This window comes from Clinocottus analis, unplaced genomic scaffold (genome assembly GCF_023055335.1).
Source record: "Clinocottus analis isolate CAN_PGR_092001 unplaced genomic scaffold, fCliAna1.0.p SCAF_11, whole genome shotgun sequence".
Taxonomy (NCBI): domain Eukaryota; kingdom Metazoa; phylum Chordata; class Actinopteri; order Perciformes; family Cottidae; genus Clinocottus; species Clinocottus analis.
Genome location: NW_027175832.1, coordinates 17499182 through 17512428, shown reverse-complemented (window position 1 = coordinate 17512428; position 13247 = coordinate 17499182). Strand labels below are relative to the sequence as shown.

The window sequence follows — 13247 nt, the reverse complement described above, 5'->3', positions numbered from 1 at the left end:
GGGATGGGGGGGGGGGTTTCAAACACTTCAAATGCGTCCCTGTTCCCTTAAGGCTCCTCAGGTGCTAATCAGGAGCTTCAACACATGTTTCCTCGTTAAATGGACTATAAAAGACTGAATGAAGGGCCTCAGAAAAGCCATCATTCTTTTCAAAACTCTCAAAGAATTGCTGTAATGAAAAGAAGTTGTGTTCGGAAGCTTTTTTGTTTTGACGATGGCATACTCCCTTTCTTCTTTTGGGTGCCACAGTAATAATGACAGAAAGCGGGGGTCAAAACATTTACCTGCAGATTAGCTGAAGTGATGATAGCATGAGGCGACCTCTAAAACACTGAGCTGCACCGGAGGTATTGTAGTTTTTTTTTGTGACGGCAACCTGAACTGTGGTCAGGCGTCAGTCTCGTTTCCGCCATCTTTTGATCATTAAATCCACCAACTTCAAATATTCCCAGATCAAATACATCTACAAAGAAGAGTTTTGTACTGGAATAGTGCTGAAACAGCTGTGGGACTTTACAAAAGGCAGTATATCAGCATGTCACAAAGCCAAACCGTAGAAAAACAGCAGGAACACTGGTTCGCTGGTGCATTCAAAGTCGATTGTTGTTGACTCATTGCTTTGGCCGCACAACTTGCTAACTTAAAGCTTATTCATAGTTTATTCTGCCGGGGTACCACATGGTGTATTTATACTTCAATTATAGAGAGGGAAGGCTGGGAAAGGCCTTAAACCGATCTTTTCTCTTGAGCCTCCAACTTCCCTATAATTAGAACCATACCTGACTCTAACACCCACTAATGATCTGAAGAAGAAGAGGGCGATGCTGGGTGGAGGAGGTAGAAGAAGAGGAGGAGGAGGAGGAGGAGGAGGAGGAGATGAGGCATGTTGCAGCCTTTGTTCTTCCCAGACACGCTGGCATCATCAGCCCACCCTCCACCACGCATCACCCTGAAGGCGTTGGAGCTCGGGTTGGTCTAGACACCGGGGACAGGAAGTAGGGGAAGGATTGCAACCGAGCCGTAGTATGTTCGAGGACTTTCCTCATAATGTTTTAACCAAATAGTGTTTTTTTTTTAGGTTTTGTGGATTGACTACAAAGCAATTGTGCTTACTATTAACCTCCCACCGTTTTCTAATCGTGCCATAAAAACATATTTTGTCAGTTTCTACCAGCCTGGAATTCAAATCGACTGATCCGTCACAGTGGAAAATTGATTCTTCGTCTATTTCGTGTTTGCACGGTGTGATCGTAGCCCAACCAACACGACAGATGCAATTTATCGTTACTTGAACTCTAACATATACGTCAATATAAATCTAATGGATATAAACCGATGCAGGGCTGCACAATGTTTAGGTTTTATACTAATAGTGGGATATTAGACCAGATAGCTTAGATATTTGTTATTGTAAAATGGCAACATGTGCGGCCTTTTCCTAGTTTTGAAACTTTTATTAAAGTAAACATGTTCAGAGTGTTGTATTATTTATTCTTTAACCACTTAGTCATCAATTCTACATTATTGAGAATTATTTATCAACAATCTCACTCTTTCACGATATAGTTGCAGTGTTGATATCGAGGTATTTGATCAAAAACATTGTGATATTAGATTTTTCCCTGAGGACTAAACTAATATGGTCGACACTGTATTTGCCAGTTGGGCTCTAAAAGGTGACGCTTCACTTAATGGGAATAAAAACTAAGAATTGTCAGCCAAGGAGCAACCATTTTGTTATTCTTCTTTACTTACAATATGTAGAGTCATTTAAAAGTACATGCGGTTCGTCGATACCTGGCCTGAACCTGTTTGAGGTTTCAGGTCATTCCTGAACTTTGAAACGGCAGCTCAACCACAAGCAAAGTCTCGCACACGAGGTCCACTAACCTGGTTTTCCTGCCGCTTTAAACAACACGCCGTGGCCTCGCTCAGCGGATAGAGTCGCTGAGCGAGGCCGAGAGCTACAGACACACCAAAGACTTTGAGCCGGGTCACCCATCACGGCCCCCTCAAAGTCTACTCATGCTTCTGCTTTTTGTACCTGCCATGTTGTGCCTGTCAGTGATAATCACAGCATTTTTTTTTTTTTCCTCTCGGCCTTGCAGGGCATTGTGGGAAATCTGTCCAGCGGGAAGTCTGCTTTGGTCCACCGGTACCTGACAGGCACATATGTGCAGGAGGAGTCTCCTGAAGGTAAGAGTCTGCTGTTGGAGGTGCAGGTCATGGAGGTGATTGTTTAAACGTGTCAGATGCTCAAGATAAAGCACACGCATTCAGATTAATGCAATTAATGCAGCGCGTTCACGGTGTAATTTACCTCACAGCTTGTCATATACAATACCGCTGACGAGGGAACACCTTTTGTTGCCCGCGTGTCAGCCTCTCGTAAATTTCCGAGCCGCCTCGTTATTAGATTGATGGCAATCTGATGTCTTCTCCAAATCTTTTGATTAATGAAAGTGTACAGAAGCCTGCCAGCTGGTAAATTAGTTTTCTTTTGTTTTACACTGGAAGAAAGTCAAGCAGGTTGGCACTGATTGCTCCAGTGTACAGACGGATAATTATATGGTGATGGGTGCATTAGGATATTTACATGAAGCATGGTGCCGTGTTGGAGTGGGGTTTTTTTTTCGAACATGTTCGTACTGAAACGTTGTGTGTTGGATTAAATCACGCTTCCGAACGCCAAAACTGATAAGTGGCTGGATTAAATTTGATGAATCAGTTTTCTCCTCCTCCACTGGGATTGGTGAGATAATGACAAAGCGTAACTCTTCCAGTAAATAAGGGCTGTGAAGATTACTCATTCAACCTCAAAGGTAAAACTAAACCCGCATCCCTTCTTTTCTGGGATTGAACATCGTGAACCGTTCACTTCCTGAATGTGCTATTGGGGATTTTATTTTTTATTTTAATTTGAAGTCCCTCATTAGTCCCACAAGGGGAAATGTATTCTCTGCATTTTAACCCATCCTTAATGGGTCGGTTTCTCAGTTTTAGTTTAAGAAGCTCTACATTCAGAACGGCGTTCCTCTCCAGTGAGATTAAAAAACCACATATTCTTCAGCTTATCAGCGGCGTCATAATGAGATTGCCCTCTTCTGGCCTGAAAGGTAAGTCCTCCTCTCAGAGATGTTGGTAAACCCGGAGTTAACTGATGATCTTTGAGGGGCTTTGCAGTGTTTCATTTTTGTGTAATTATAGGGAGGATGAGACGTGAAGTGCATAATTAGTTTCTGGCATTTTGCTGCACCGAGGGAGAAAAATCCTCATGGCTTAATTAGTCCTCGAGAAATAAACGGTGGAAAAATGCCGGAGAAAAAAAAAACATAAACGGAAGCGTCGCTGCTGTAATCAAGGAAACGTGTCGACTCAGACATTTCCGCGTGTCCCTCTGCATTGCTGCGAGTTGCTATGATACAAAATACCTATCCCATAATTAGCAACTCCTGAAGCTCCTCTTTTTTTCTGTCTTACACGTTTTAACACTGGTTCGGCCACGGCTGTGTCTTCAGTGTTTTGTTCCTGGGCTTTTGTTGTTGCTGTTGTGCTATGTATGATATCTGGGAGGAGAAAGAAGAAGAAGAAGAAAAAAAGAGAAAAGGTACTGGGGTGTGTTGCCATGGCAACACCGGATGGAGCGCCGTTGCATTGTGGCTCCGTGTCAAGGTCTGAGCCTCCGTGTGAGCCGAGTACGCTCGCTGCGTGTTAACCGTGCCGAGCGACTCCCCGGCTCTCCGTAGGCTGCGAGGTTATTAGTCGCCTCTTTTTTTTTTTTTTTTATGTAACATGGAGCCCCGTACGAATGAGGGCTTTGCACCACGACTCAGAAAAGTGCCGTGGTTGGAAGAGGTACGGGGCACTGCTGCCTCAATTATTACCATTAATATTATTATCATGCAACACACAGGCCTTTTGTGTGTGTGTGTGTGTGTGTGTGTGTTGGCTCGGCTCTAAATAAACACAGCCGCATCCCGGGGCCATTACGCAACTGAAATGTTTGCTTCGATTTCCGCCCGTGTTTTCACCAGAGCCGTATGCTTTCACTCCAGATACTGATTTCAGAGCGACTCTCCGTAATCTGCTCTGGCTGCCGAGCTCCGCGTGCTGACGAATCGTTGGTTTGCTGTGTCGTTCTGATCCAGTCTTTTTCCCCACTGTGGAATTAGATCCTACTCATCTCCCTCCCCCCTCCTCCAATCCCCTTTTAAACGGGATTCAGAGAAAACACAGAAACATCGTTTCTCAGTCCTCCTTGTCTGCATCTCCAGAGCTGTGAATCTCTCCAGCGTCACACAACCGGCATCCAGCGACGAGAGAGAGAGCCGGTGCAAGAGACTTGGAGAAGCCCTTGTTTGCCAAGCGGGCGAGAGTGGACTTAGCAGGGTGGAAGTGTGGCTCGAGTGGATATGTATTGCTCGCCGAGACGGGAATAAACTCGGCCTATTAAAACATTACAGGGCCTTGCTACTCGCAGCTCCTCTGTGATGTAAGAGCCGCGCTCCTTGATGTGCCGGTCGCGCAGCGTGAGCTCCCGCTCTTTTATTATCCTTTGCTAACAGGCCTGCTTATGAAACACCCAGACAACTGTGGCAGGTGCACTTTTATTCGCCGTGGCACATCTGCTGTCCTCAGCACTACTCCGTGATCGTTCCTCGAACTTTTTTCTCTCTTTTTTTTTTTTCTTTCTCGTTTGTGCATTTTACAATTTTGTCAAATTGCCCTTCGGCATATTTCCGTATTCATAAGCCACTGTGTTCACAGCCGGGGACGTCGCTGGCCTTACAAGTTTTTCATTTGAATGTTTTTAATCCCCGCGGGATCGCCGACCATTCAAATGATATGCAAAATCTAATTTGCTGCATAGTTTTCCCATTTATCTCTCTTTTTTTTATCCGCGGCCGGCTTCGCTAGCAGCGAGAAATGTACATTTCTATTAGAGGAGTGAAGAAGAGGAGCGAGATAGTCGAGGCCGCGCGGGGGCGAAGCGTATACGCTCGTCGGCCGGCCTCGCGTGGACGCGGCGTGACCCTGGGGCCCGGCGGTTCATCATGTGTTTGAGTTTTTTTCTGTTTAATCTCCCATCACCTCTGTTCCTTTTTCTCTTTCACCCTCTTTGCAATGAGCGATTAGTTTGAGCAAAGCGTAATGAGTTATGTTAATGCTGTGGGAAGCAATCTCCCGAACCTCCTCCGCAGCTCAAGCGGCGAAGCGGTTGGACTGAACGTGGAGAGTCTGATCACGCTTTGTGAAGAGTTTCCCGAGAACTTGTGGCTGCGCGGTGACAGTGTCACTGAACCCGTTCACTCAGCAGCTGTGCATTAGATGCGCTAAATGGCAATTTCTCGCCCACATAATTGCCTCCAGAGAGACCTGGTTTCCTGTCGGGCATATGATCCTCACAGCAACACATCCAAGGCCGGGGGGAGGGGCTAAATGGAGATCCGCACACATCTCGACCCCCAACTTTTTTACGGGCCACGTGTCAAGCTGTGTTTTGCTTTTAACTTTGCTTTCTGGAACATCAACATTGTTTGTTTTTTTTGCGGTGATTTACGAGGGTCTGCAGTCTTTTTTTCTCCGTGGGGGAAACCCGGGTGGTCAGTTATTACATCCTGAGACCATTTTCCAATATCAGCTTGTACCAGACTTACCACGTTACAGGAATTATCTCGGAAGACAATAACACATCATTCATAAAATGTCTCTTTTCCTCAGGTGGACGGTTCAAGAAGGAAATAGTGGTGGATGGACAGAGCTACCTACTTCTGATCAGAGATGAAGGAGGGCCTCCAGAATTGCAGGTAAGAGTGTTGACTCTGCAGAAGAAGAAGAAGAAAATAACCTCTCTCCTCTAAAGCTGCAACACGTGTGAGACAGGAACTGTCAGCAAACTACCGCTGCTCCCTCGTAGTGCTTTAGAAGTCGGCCAATCGGTGGTGTTGGTCTAAAGACGATCGGTGTGCATCATGCTTATTTCCGAGAAACACATCGCTTTTGAAGATACGATTTTAATGACAAATTGATAAGAAGCATCCCTTTTAAATCTCGTGTTAGTCGACTAAGAATGTCTTTGGTCAAGGACAGCTGTAATGACTGTGATTTAGGACTTTGACTGTTAAGTATATGAGTATTTTTACATTGTTCTAATGCTACTCATTCCACCACTGCTTGCCTGCAATTAAGAGCCAGTTGTTCATCACATTGTCATGCCTCCGAAAGGTGTTTGTTTGATCTTCGGGGCGAGTACAGCACTACTGCAAGCTGCCATGCGGGCAGGAAGTGTTTAGAGACAGACCATTACTTCTCTGCAGGACTGTTTGCAGCAGCGGGGGCAGCACAACAGATCAATGAGCAAGCAGAGCCAAAATAATGTTTGTGGTGGAAAAGCAGCATCTAATATATGATTATGTGCAATATGAAGAGTAATGGAGCTACTGTTTCATCCAGAGTGGGCCGCACTGAGGCTTCAGAAGAGATCATGCAACACAATCCGACACCGTCTCATGCTTTTCCAGTGGAATTAAATTGCTTCCGGCAAACCATTGTGGAACATCAGACTCTTATCATCGGTGATTCTTGATAGTTTTACCAGAAAGTGTTGGGTTTTACCTCCCATTTACGGCTCTTACAGGACTACTTAAGATAGGACATTTATGTTGTATTCTACTTCATCCAGTCTGGGTTTTACAACAGTCAATGATTCAGTCTGACATTTGCTTTGCTCATCCTGTTTTCAAGTTTCGGGGAGAAATCGGATGCACCGCAGGACAACGGATCACATTGTACTTTTTTTTTTTAATCACATGTTTTGCATCTTGAGTCGGAATCTGCAACTAAAGCTGTCCAAAAAGACTGTCATGAGTTCAAAGTGTGAAATATTTTGACTATTTCGGTGTCCAGATGCAGCAGACCAAAAGCTCCGATGAAACCGATGCAGCGCCGAGCGGCAGACACGCAAAGCTGCAGCTTCCTGTTGAACATAGGGGGAGCATTACGCTGCTGAAGAGCCAGATATCTCCCTCAGGAGCTGGCAGAGAGAGCAGCAGAGCTGAAAGGAAGTTGGACTTACGTTTGTCTGGTGGTCAGAAACACGACTCCAAATGAACGCTAATGTTGCTCCATGTCTGATGGAAGTGTAAATAGGCCGCTATCGGCTTACACACTCGCCGTGTCCACTCAGGAGACGGTGATGGAGCATTGGTGTGTTTCTCAGCGTGGCCGTAGCGCAATGCTCACAATAAAGGTACGCCGTCTGTCTATTTTGATTAGCAGAGAGTAAAGCACAGCACGGAATGTATTGACTGCTTTTTGAATATCACTCTTGGAGTCCTTTGTAACGTCTGCAAAATTAAAAAGGCGATTCGAGGAGATTTAATAAACAGATTAAATACAACGTGAACAAACCTTCTACCGTAAACTACAAAAAGAAACGACTCGCTCGCGGCTTCTCTCACCGGATTCAAAGCTAAATCGACCGTGCGTTTCCATCAGCAGCTATTGTCACCATGGCTGGCGACGCCGTGATTTTCTTTTTTTTACGCTCGCGTTGCGCTCCGTGAGATTGGGGAATAGAAATTAGTTTGGTTTAGTTGTCAGCTGCCTGTATAATTAGTGGCAGAATTGAAGGCGTCCATTATGTTCACACTCGCGGGAGGCCGAGCAGAGTTGTGGCTCGGAGGCTTGATTTGCTATTCTTTCCCTGTCGGGGGGTCTGAGTGAGGTGTGCAACCTGAATGGAGAGGAGAGCAGAGCGACGGAGCTCTGCGTTGCCTCTCTTCCCCGCAATGAATGATGAGGATTGATTTCCTCTGCTCGAGGGAAACCGGCCTGTCCCCCCCCGCTTGATCGTAAACTACCCGGAGATTGTGAACGCGTATGACGCAGATACAAACTCCGATATTATGACAGCGCTGGGAATACAGATAAGGGAGTAGTGGTGTTTAATCATTGGCTTTCATATCACCTAGTGACTGAAGGCCCTGAAAACAAGACACTCGGTACCGTGGCTGCTGCTACACTGCCCCCTTCTGTCTGCATGTGTGAACTTCAGTCCGACGAAGGGCTGCGACACAGCAGTAAAAACGTCATATTTAAGATGCATCGGCCTCGTTATGAGAACAAATTGTATCTCAAGCGTGTCTCAATAGTTTTCCCTCCAAAGGAAAAGTTGGAATCCCTCGATATTCCTTCTATGATCTATGCACATGCAAATTGTATATTTCAAAAGTTTAGCTACTACACAGAAAAAGCACCTTTTTCTTCAACACTCCTCTCTGTCTCTCTGGAGTTTTCAAGTGTGCACATCACCCTCGTTGCATGATAGATTATGAATGGCATCCAAACCAGTTGTGGTAGTTGTAGTAGTCGTAGTAGTAGTAATAGTTTACCTTTCTATAAGTAGATGTGTGTGTGAACAGCCTTCTAGTGTCAAACTGCCCGCTCATCATTCTGCACGGTGAAGCTCAGACATCCAACTGAAGTGACAGTACGCGGCGGTACGGCCTCTTGGCTTTTTTTCACAGCGCTTCAACATGTCTCCTCTGCTCTGTCCCCAGTTTGCTGCCTGGGTGGATGCGGTGGTTTTCGTCTTCAGCCTGGAGGACGAGATCAGCTTCCAGACGGTCTACAATTACTTCTTGCGCCTCTCCAGCTACAGGAACACAGCTGAGGTCCCCATGGTCCTCGTTGGAACACAAGGTGTCTTTCTTATTCTCCGATGTACATGTTTCTCTGTCCTCTGTGTGGCTGAAGCCTGAACTAGCGCAGCCTTTTCTTTCGGTGTGCAATCGAGCTCCTTTATTGTCTAAAAAAGCTCTTAAATCACACCAGCGAGCCATGCTGTCGCTCCGGGTGACACGTTCCCTCGTTACAGTGAACACGGGCTCTCTAGTTTGTTTTTTAATCAATCCCACACACACACCATCCTGCTGCCGGAAATACATGCACGCACGAGGATTGTGTATTAATGCGCAGCAGAAAATAGTCCCCAACGAATGCACCTTTTACACCTTTTTCACGAATGTTTCCTGGAAAACGACACGGCCCAGTGCTTTTCGCCCGTGTTTAGCCTCATCGTTTGAGTACTAATATTTCCTCGCCCTCTTTTCTTCTCTTAGACGCAATCAGCGCTGCCAACCCCAGAGTCATCGATGACTCGCGGGCCAGAAAGCTGTCGAACGACCTGAAGCGCTGCACGTATTACGAGACCTGCTCCACCTACGGCCTGAACGTGGAGAGAGTCTTCCAGGACGGTGAGAGGGGCGGTCAAAAAAAAAAAAAAAAGGGTTAAACAGGAAGTAGAAGGTGTGGCTTGAACATGATGGCCGTTTAGAGCACAGCACACATCCCTAGTTCACCACTTTTTGGGGCGTTTGAGCGACTTTCTGACGTTTATAGTTGATAAAATGACCAATTTATGGAAAATAATCATTGCCAGTATCATCAATAATTTGTTGGTTTTTACCTTATTGTCTTATTCACATGCCTCACTCAAAGCAAACACACATGATTTGTTTATTCATCAGTCGTCAAACCAACAGCTGAATCACATTTCAGGATCTTTTGACAATTTCTTGAATCAACAAAATCCCATTTCCTATGAGTGAAGTGAACGGCACATGGAGACGTTTTCAACCCATTCCAGAGAAAGTGGTCAAATTACAAGTTGGTTCCAACGGCGAAAACATTCGATAAACGTCCATAATCGTACCCCAACATGTTTCTCTGCCACCTCCGCGTGTCACGCTGTGAAACTGGAAAAGAATTTGCTTTTAAAATTCAGGAATCATGACATGTTTCCTTTTGTTTGTTCACTCCCCTTGCTAATTGAGAAGGACTCCGTGCCGTCGAGCACGCAGGCGCATAAATGCCTGCATGACGTGCGCAGAGCGGTGCACGCGCACACGTTGACACCGTCTACGCTGTGCGGTCAGCGGCTGTGATTAGCGGTGTACTTTGTGAACAGTGGAGGAACATTAACGGGCTCATCGTGATTAATAACGCAGCGAGCGGTTTAAATTGTCAAACGCTCCCAGCTTACATCGGGACGTCGGATTGCATACAGACGCAAATGGAAGCTTAAAAAGGCCGGTTAGTATTCAGTCGTGTACGACTGGTGAAATACCCTCTTAGTGTCTCTTTCATACATTTATCTGGGAACTCTGCGTTTCTCCCTAAATCCATAATTGAAGTCGTGAAACCGTCGTGTTTTCTGCTTCCACTCACGGCACGTTATCCCTCCCCGGGCCGCAGCTCAAAGCCTGTCATCCCTCCACAAAACATCTGACTATTGGAACACAAAGGTTTCGCTTTGCGTGCCGTTGACGTCGTCCTCCCTCCTTCCCTCCTTCCCTCCCTCCTACACTCCCTCCTTCACCCCGCCTGTCGATTGCTTCCTGAAGCCCAATTTGAAATAATTAGACGAGATGAAGGAGCGCTGGCTGTTTTTGGAGACGTGACTCCGTCTCGCTCTTCGTTCCGTGTTTGCCGCGCAGCGGCACGCAGCCGGCCGCTCTGGTCCCAGCTGTCGGCGCGACTTCAAATCATCTCGCTCTCTCTCTCTCTCTCTCTCTCTCTCTCTCTCTCTCTCTCTCTCTGCGCTAATTCGCGTCACGCCCGCCGCGAACATCACCTCCCTCTCGCTCCGCCCAGGCCCCTCGTGTGTGTGTGTGTGTGTGTGTGCTGTGAATTCGATGACGGCAAATCAGGCTGTTCGGATGCTGACAATAGTCTCGTTTGGCTCAAGAGCACTCTGGAGAGCTCAGTGAATGACACCAACGAAAAGAATTGCAAACATTATATTGGATGATTACTTTTTCTTGGAAATAGGGGGGATTTTTTTGTGTGTTTTTCTATCCCCAGGATATGTGCGTGCGACTCTTTTGCAGTATGTTGCTTGTATTACCTGACTGGAAAACAAATGGCCCGGGGTGTTTGTGTGATAATGTGCTCATACGCTTCTTCGTCTGGCTGGAATTAGCTTTGCTTACTTTGCTGAGCTTTATTGGATTAATATGCGTTTATGAAGAAACGCAAAGGAAAACAAGTGCGAGCTGCGTGAGACTTTGAGGGCCTGTCCGCTCACGATTGCACCGAGACACTTCCACACGGTGAACACAGCTTATTTATTAGGACTGAAAAAGTATGATTGGTGGATCAATACGGAAAGTTTCAGAGATGTCGGTCATGGTATACTGACTTTATTAAAGAACATTTCAATGCCAAAGGCATCTTTTGACATTTGTCCTCTAGAGATTTCTTTCAATCTTTGTGCTTCAGTATAATTTAAACCAAAATATCTCAAAGCCTCTAATGAGCATGTCCTGATAGAAGCGAAAAACTGTGTTTTTATGAAGACTTAATTGACGTGTCCTAACTATGCGTACGAGTAAACCTGTAGTGGAACTGCCACTTCACCTCATCTGCACTGTATCTGTAATATTGACCTTTTTAATAAGACATGATGCCTTCTATTAAATGCGGTTTCATGACTTAAAATAATGAGACTTCTTACTCAAGACTCTAAACAATGTTTATTTGTATTGTTGGGACTATTAATCTGAGGTGGTTTGTACAGATTAGTTACACTACCACCTGTTTCTTTCTTGTGTTGTGATCTTCACATCCACCAAATTCTTTTGTCATGAAAACAAGTCATGATCCAAATCTTTTGCAAACAGAGAGACGCTGCTGCACTTTGAAAGATTTCTATTCAAGCAGTTTATGTTGAGTAAATGTGTCCGATCTCTGATCCATGACTAACAGATACTCATTGTTTAATCGTGTGTCACTCTCTCGCTTCTATTAGTAGTGTAGAAGCCCCAGAAAGGAGCAATGCAATATAACAGAGCCACATGTGTGGTTTCTATTAGTCCCTAAAAAGCTCTCTTACTTCCTTTACTGGCCGTCCTTCATGTGAGGAAAGACGAGGTTAATGAGCAATGTGTTGCTGTGTCTTTGCCATGCTCTCCTCCAGTTGCCCAGAAGGTCGTGGCCATGAGGAAAAAGCAGCAGCTCTCTATCGGTCCATGCAAATCTCTCCCCAACTCTCCCAGCCACTCGTCAGTCCCCGCTGCATCCATCCCCTCGGTTCACCTTAACCAGGTAAGCTCCAAACCACCGACGTTGCGTCAATGCAGTTCATTTTATTGTGAAATTTACAAAGGATTATCTCCGTGTATGTGATTCTTCTTCTTTTTTTTTTATCGGCGTGGGAAAAATAAATAGAATGCCCCCCCCCAATATGAAGACTTTTCAATCTCTCCATCTTTCCCTCTCCTCCCTCCCCCCTTCTTCTGATTCCGCCGGCTCTTCTTAATCTCTCTCGCTCCCCAGGCGGCCAATGGTGGGGGTGCATTCAGCGACTACTCCTCCTCTGTTCCCTCCACCCCCAGCATAAGTCAGCGGGAGATGCGCATTGAGACCATCGCTTCCTCCAACACGCCCACGCCCATCCGCAAGCAGTCGAAGCGCCGCTCCAACATTTTCACAGTAAGTATGCGACAGCTGATGCAAAGCAACACCCACTCACACTACTAGAAGGCATGGTGCCGAGCACACTTTGTCCACCAGAGGGAGACGGGTCGCTCGAAAGTGCATCACAGCCACCTCTCCTGCCTCCTATGCAGGCGAAGAAGAGCGTCTTGTTCACACAGCACGAAGGGCAAAAAGGAGGAAAAAGTAGAAATTACATTAGATCCCTGAAATGCTCCAAAAGAATAAACCCTTCTTTCAAAGATAAGCACTGTGGGAAAAAAAAACAAAAACAAGTAAAAAAGTGTTTTCATGTCCTTCTTCTTTTCTAATTGGATGTAGTGAGTGCACATGGATTACGTTTCTCATCTCACCCACAACGAACGAGGCCCTCTGCACTGTCTAAATCTTTGACCTCCCTCCCCCCTCCCTCTCTTATTTTTTACTAGATCCTTTCTTTGCAGTGACTTTCCTTTTGGGCAGCAACAAACCGCCAATGCCGCCTCTCCTGCCCGACCGAGCTAAACTAAAAGTGCGAGCCAGCCAATGCCCCGATAGCGCGCTGCTAGTAACGCATGCCCTCGCCCTCCGACGCCCCCCCCGGCTCCAGATATAAAACGCCCCCACCCCCCTCGAAGACACTAGCCGTCTCGCCCCGCTAACTTCTACTCCGGGTCCGAATCCGATCTCGACCACCAGGAATTGCCCCCCACCAGTATCCCGACCCCTGTCTGCCTGCTCTTTACCCCATGTCGTGTCGTATTTGCCCT

General features: G+C 46.2%; 1 protein-coding gene across 5 annotated transcripts in view; it reads left to right on the top strand.

Annotated features, from left to right (window-relative positions):
* The window catches only part of agap3 (ArfGAP with GTPase domain, ankyrin repeat and PH domain 3), a 112072-nt gene that overhangs the window by 49563 nt on the left and 49262 nt on the right, over positions 1 to 13247 (top strand). For all 5 annotated transcript variants that reach the window (XM_068603782.1, XM_068603774.1, XM_068603797.1 and 2 more), the window contains 6 exons: positions 2109 to 2196; positions 5722 to 5807; positions 8562 to 8703; positions 9123 to 9257; positions 11981 to 12108; positions 12340 to 12495. In XM_068603782.1, coding sequence (XP_068459883.1) covers positions 2109 to 2196; positions 5722 to 5807; positions 8562 to 8703; positions 9123 to 9257; positions 11981 to 12108; positions 12340 to 12495 — 735 coding nt within the window. The remainder of the gene's footprint in view (positions 1 to 2108; positions 2197 to 5721; positions 5808 to 8561; positions 8704 to 9122; positions 9258 to 11980; positions 12109 to 12339; positions 12496 to 13247) is intronic.